At 38.6% G+C, this 6,332-nt stretch overlaps 1 protein-coding gene across 2 annotated transcripts in view; it reads left to right on the top strand.

The window, feature by feature from the left end:
* The first annotated feature begins 4,871 nt into the window (after positions 1-4,871).
* Positions 4,872-6,332, top strand: part of ywhae (tyrosine 3-monooxygenase/tryptophan 5-monooxygenase activation protein, epsilon) — a 15,716-nt gene continuing 14,255 nt past the window's right edge. For both annotated transcript variants that reach the window (XM_015389902.1, XM_015389901.1), the window contains exon 1: positions 4,872-5,127. In XM_015389902.1, coding sequence (XP_015245388.1) covers positions 5,064-5,127 — 64 coding nt within the window. In that variant the 5' untranslated portion in view covers positions 4,872-5,063. The remainder of the gene's footprint in view (positions 5,128-6,332) is intronic.

Below are 6,332 nucleotides of genomic sequence, written 5' to 3'. Positions count from 1 at the left end.
ACTTTGAATCAATCTGACTGGATGATCTGGTGAACTGGAAAGTGACCTGAGATGACATGATGTGAATTGGAGCTATAGAAATAAACTGAATAGAATTGAACATAGTTGGGTCAGGAGGTCATAGAGATTCCTTTTTAGCGAATGTGTTGGAACAAGAAAAGGTGCTAAGAAGACGCTTTGTTTTAGACAATCATCACTGAAGGTTGGACAGCAGGATCTGTCTGTTTGATCCTCCTGATTTTAAGGCATTTCAATAGTTACTCATAAGAAGACTAACTGGACGCTGCCATTAGCCTTTAGCTTCTAAAGTTTCATAAGCAGGAGTGCTTCTCTTCTGGCCAAGAACGCTGCTATGAAATAAAGAGGATTAGAAAGTCTGAAACTTCTACCAATAGTGATGGTAAAATTTAAACAAAAACCTTGATTATTTTTGTCATTTGAATATGATGGAAAGCTACAAAGGTGATAATGAAGCTGTTTTAAATATAATAAAACCAATATATGTAAAACAGACCAGGAAGTTCACCAAAGGAGGATTTTATGCGGTAATGAAAGAGGTTTGATATATTTGAGAATCCAAAATCCTGCTGATGGCGTCTCTGTTGTTGTAAAGGTGAAAAAAGAAAATGTCATCAAACAAATGTTAATATTACAAAAACAATAACCTGAGTAAAAACGTAAAGGTTGATTTCATTAATTACACTGAAAAAAAGATTATTAAATTAGATTCTTTCTGACAACTTTGGGCCTCCTACCCTGACATCCTGCAGTTTGCATACAGAACAAATAAAGGGTTCCAGGATGCAACCATAACCCTGTTGAATCTCAATGTCAAACATCTGGAGGTCCCCAGAACCATGTCAGGGCAATGTTTGTGGACTTCTCTTCAGCGTTTTACACCATCCAGCCCCACCTACTGGTGCAAAAGCTTTTACACCGCTTCCAACTGGATCCCAGCATCTCCGGCTGGATACTGGATTTCCTCACCAACCGATCCCAGCGAGTGAGAGTAATCGACCATCATTCTTTTACATCTACAGGTTCTCCTCAAGGTTGCCTTTAATCTCCCGTTCTCTACATCTTCTACACTGATGACTGTCGTTCTGAAACTGACAATCGCCACATTGTCAAGTCTGCGGACGACGCTGTCATTGTGAGCCTGCTGGGTGACGGTGAAACAGCACATGGCCCCATCATGGACTATTTCACAAACTGGTGCCAGGAAGCCATGTTGGATCTGAACATCACTAAAACAAAGGAAGTGCAAAACCTCTACAACCATCATTAATGGGCAAAACAGTGAAATTGTTCACCAGTATAAATATCTTGGGTCTATCATAGATGACAAATTAACAGCAACACAGACATGCTGTGTGAGAAAGGGCAGCAGCGCTTATACTGCCTCAGAAAGTTAGCCAGGTTCCAGGTTGACAAGACTCTGATGACTATGTTCTATAGATCTGTTATAGAGTCCATACTTACCTTCTCTGCTGGTACACAGCAGATGGCAGGTATGATGGCAGGTATGCAGTAAAATCACAGGTGTTTAACAGAAAACCATGACTGAAATGTATGAAGATCAGGTAATCAGGAAGGCGTCCATCTTGGATAATTACACCCATCCCCTACATAATGAATTCCAGTTTCTATCCTCTGGTTCCCGTTTTAAATATCCACCAGCTCAGACCAATAGATAGGAACAGTCCTTTATTCCCTCTGTTTTATCCACCTTACTTGTATCTTTTTATAATATTTTTGTGTTTCTTTCATTTTATATTTGTGAAATGTGAATGTGTGTGTGAAAGGTGTCCTACTACTGCACAAAAATTTCCCATACTGGGACAAATACAAGCTACTGAACTGATCCATCATTACATTAGAGTCTACCAGAATATTTCTATGAATTTTATTCATAGAAAACATGAGACAGAAATGGTCATTCCAAGCTACAGAAAAACCCGAAACATATCAAATTATTCCAGAAATGCACTGCCGAGTCATCAGGAGGTTTTTATAGGAGCTCAGAACGGGATCTAAAACACCGCAGACCCCGCCTCTGTCACAGTTTTAGATGGTTTCCTTCACGCCACGCTGGGACATGAAGGAAGCCATCTATGTTAAGAAAGAAAAACCAACCTTAAAGCTTAAACATTACAGATAAAGGACAATCAGCTAAAACGGGAGTAAAAGTAACATTCACACAATCAAAGCAATAAAATGAGGGAAAAGCATCAAATAAAGTCCAACGTCTTGCTCGGTATCAACAGCCAAAAGGTGGGTTTTGACAAAAGATTTAAAAACAGTCAGAGAAAAATGAAAAGATGAATTAAAAAAACAAAATGTTTCTGATAATGTATGGAGTGATATTTGTGTCATTATTGTGGAAAGCAGAGCTCAGATTTTGTCAATTAAAACTAAGAAAGGAAATAGATAAAAGGTTTTAGAGTAACTGCTGTTTTCTCAGATTTAGGTGATTTCATATTTTAATATTAAACTTTACATTTTTTATTTGTCTTTACTGGTTTTATATTTAAGATTATTATTATTTTTTTTTTTTTTTCAAATATTCTGTTTTGTAGTGTCATTCCTTCCACACACAAATTTGTGTTTTCCACATCACCTCTAGGGGGCGAGCTTTCCTCTGGAGAGAGGGGGAAGATGAGTTTCTATTGGTCTGCTGGACGTTAGCAACATTTTTATTGGTCAAGAGCGAGCGTTTTGATTGGGCTAGAAAAGAAGAGAATAGCAGCCTGGAGATGAAGAGCGCCTCACCTGGAATGTGGAGATTATGGCTGTTTTCATGGAAGCAGTTGGAGGTCTGAGGAGAAGCTGGACGGAGCAACTGGCAGCGGCATCACCTTCGCTTAATGCAACTTATTGATAGAAAATACTTAATAAAATAATTATACGGTTTCCTTTGGAGGCCTTTGCACCGTATTGAGTCTCAGTTTGTTAGTTTCTGCCTGTTAATAATAACTTATACAAGTTTCTAATTTATTAATTGTAATAAGCCTACCAACTAGAAATCCATTAATGTTACAATATCCTGTCTGCACCCAGATGACAGGAGGAAGTTTTCCCATCATGCACCAAGCACTGCAGTCGCAGTAGTTGCTTTTGATCAACTCCGGCGGCTGGTGTCGTCCTGATCTTTCAGACGTTGGACAGAAGCGGCGTGCACCGCGAACGGACCTGATTTGATCTGCAAAACACTGTTTGAAAAGAATCCAGCTCATAAAACTCAATCTAAGGTCTGTCAAAACGATTTGGAATAAAAAAAATAAATAAAAAATGAAATTATAAAATTATGAGAAAATTTAAAATTTCATTTGGAAAAAATATACAGCAAAATCTTAGAAAAGAGCAAAGTACCTCTCAAAACATCTTTTGGGGAATAAATGTATTTTTAAGTTTTACTTATTAATTGTATTTGTTTTATATTTCAATTCACAAAAAGACTTATTTACAACAATATTGGAATAAAATTCCCTCCATAAGAATCTGAAATATTTAAATGAGACCCAATGATGAAAGTGAATAAATCTGCGATAGGCACAGGGAAGTTTAAGTTCAAAGTATCTATCTATTCGTATTTCTAAGTTTTGATTTCTATGTTTATTGCTTAATGTCTTTAGTTTTTGACAAATTATTAATAAGTGCTTAATTCAAAGTTGGATGTACTAATTTTTGTTTATTTATCTTTTATTTTAATTTCAACTTCAGTCCTTTTGAAATGTTCTTTTACCAAAATAAAAGCCACTTCTATCCCTGCTCTGATGTTTTAGGTGGATTAAAACCACGGAGCGTTAGGGCCAGGCTGGAGATGTTTTGATTGGAGAATAAAGTCCTAACATTATGAGATTAAAGTTATAAAATTACAAGAACGAAGTCACAACCTTACGAGATTAAAGTCATAAAATTACGATAAAGTCGCAACGAGAATAAAGTTATAAAACTACGAGTATAAAGTCATAAAATTACGAGAATAAAGCAATAAAATTATGAGATTAAAGTCATAAAATTACCAGATTAAAGTCATAAAATTATGAGAATAAAATCGCAAAATTATGAGAATAAAATCGCAAAATTACAAGAATGAAGTTACAAGATTATGAGATTACAGTCAATAAATAACGAGAATGAAGTTATAAAATGTCGCAACGAGAATAAATTTATAAAATTACGAGTATAAAGTCGCAATGAGAATAAAGCCATAAAAATACGAGAATAAAATTACAAGAATAAAGTCATAAAATCACGAGATTAAAGTCATAAAATTATGAGAATAAAGTCGCAAAAATTATTAGATTAAAGTCATCAAAATTAAAAGAATAAAGTCATAAAATAACGAGACTAAAATCATAAAATTATGAGAATAAAGTCGCAATGAGAATAAAGCCATAAAAACACGAGAATAAAATCACAAAATTACAAGAATAAAGTCATAAAATCACGAGATTAAAGTTATAAAATTACGAGAATAAAGTCGCAACAAGAATAAAAGTCATAAAATTACAAGATTTAAATCATAAAATAATGAGAATAAAGTCAGTAAAATTAAAAGAATAAATTCATAAAATAACGAGATTAAAGTTGTAAAATAACGAGAATAAAGTAGTATTACATTTTCTTCCCTAAAATGAGGATTGTCGAGCATCATGTGAAGTTATGATGACTTAATTCTCGTAATTTTACGACTTTACTCTCTTAAATGTAAGATTTTATTTTTGTAACATTACGGCTTTAATGTTTATAACTTTTCCACTTTATTCTCATAATGTTAGGACTTTATTCTCGTTTTAAAAACAATCTCTAGGCTGGCCCTAACGCTCCTTGGTAGGATAATGTGTTAAACGTCCTGCCATACATGAAGGGACCCGGATGAGGCCGGCTGCCATCTTTCCTCTGTCCCCTCAGCGCTGCCGGTGGGGCGGAACTCTCTTCATCGATCAGTTGGTTTCTAGGAACCGCCGACAGACCTGGCTCTCCACCGTGGCTGCTCGTTACACATCTGACTCCCAGCTTTGCCAGCTTGACACCGAATCTCCTCATCTTTCTACACCATGGGAGAACGAGAGGACCTGGTTTATCAGGCCAAACTCGCCGAGCAGGCGGAGAGATATGACGGTGAGTGGAAGCCTGGGCCGCCGGCCGGGAGGGGGGCGCCTCCACGGCTACTATCTGTCTCTCTTTACGCTCAGTGATAGCTGGCTAGCTAAACTAGCTAGCTCTGCTAACCCCGTTTTTAATTGGCCTGCTCTTTGCTGACATGACGTCACACATGATCTGTTGTTAAGGGAAAGTAGTGAAAGTTAAAATCCCACCAGGAGTCGGGAAGCAGCTGGATTCAGGAATATCGCAGGAATTCTGTGGACTCCCGCTAACATTAGCGGAGTGGCTAAAACAAAATGGCGGCTCAGTGAAGCGTGAGCTGTCAGGGGGGCTGCCTCCCCATGCCTACCCTGACATTAACGCTCAGCCTTTATTAGCATCTGAGCTTCCTCCCATCCAACAGGAGCTCGATGCAAAGCGGAGCATTACACGCGTGGGAGTGGGGAGGCAGCTGTTCCTTTCTGTGGGGTGTTTCCTGCAGGCGGGCTGCGCTGATCGATCACTCCGCCCCACCCCCCCCCGGTGTTTCGGGTCCACCGGTCACACGTTGCCCGGTGCCGGTCAGTGAACGCACCATGACTCATTGACAGGAACCTCTGGGCGGCTAAACTCTAACCGGACTGGAATGTAGACAAACTTTGCTCCAAGTCCTCCTGAAGCCTTAAAATAGCTGAACTTTGATAAAAAGAAGGAGCCGGATGTTGATCAGGGATCCGCAGCAGGCTGCTTCATCTGATGGAATCACTGAAATAAAATAATGTGATGTCAAGAATTATTGAGACAACATTCCCTCTAAATCTCCCCTCATCGTCCACCGCAGGGCAGGGCCCTCTCCATGCTAGTCTTTCCTCTCAGCCTGTAATGATAGTTATTGATTCACGTCTTGTTGGGTATTTTGGAAAAGATTCATAAATTAAAATGTAACCTTAACTTGGCTTAGACTTGACCTTTGAGCAGAGGTCAGCCCAAACACCAAGAATAAGTCCTCCATCCGCCCAGGGACGGATTTAGGAAATGTGGGGCCCTGGGCAAAGACAGGCAGGGGGCCCTCTGAATGGAGAACACATCAAACAGCCCCATTCTCCAGATGTAGAAATGTTAATAGAATAGACATCCTTTCTCTGTTCTAGGTTGTGTCCCTCTCTTCTTGTCCCTTTTCTTCTTGTTTTCCTCTCTATGTTTTGTACTCAGCTGACTTTTCATGCTGTCTCTAAAGGAAT

This window comes from Cyprinodon variegatus, unplaced genomic scaffold (genome assembly GCF_000732505.1).
Source record: "Cyprinodon variegatus isolate N-32 unplaced genomic scaffold, C_variegatus-1.0 Scaffold479, whole genome shotgun sequence".
NCBI lineage: Eukaryota > Metazoa > Chordata > Actinopteri > Cyprinodontiformes > Cyprinodontidae > Cyprinodon > Cyprinodon variegatus.
The sequence above is the reverse complement of the archived record's forward strand: the minus strand, read 5'-3'. Positions and strand labels throughout refer to the sequence as shown.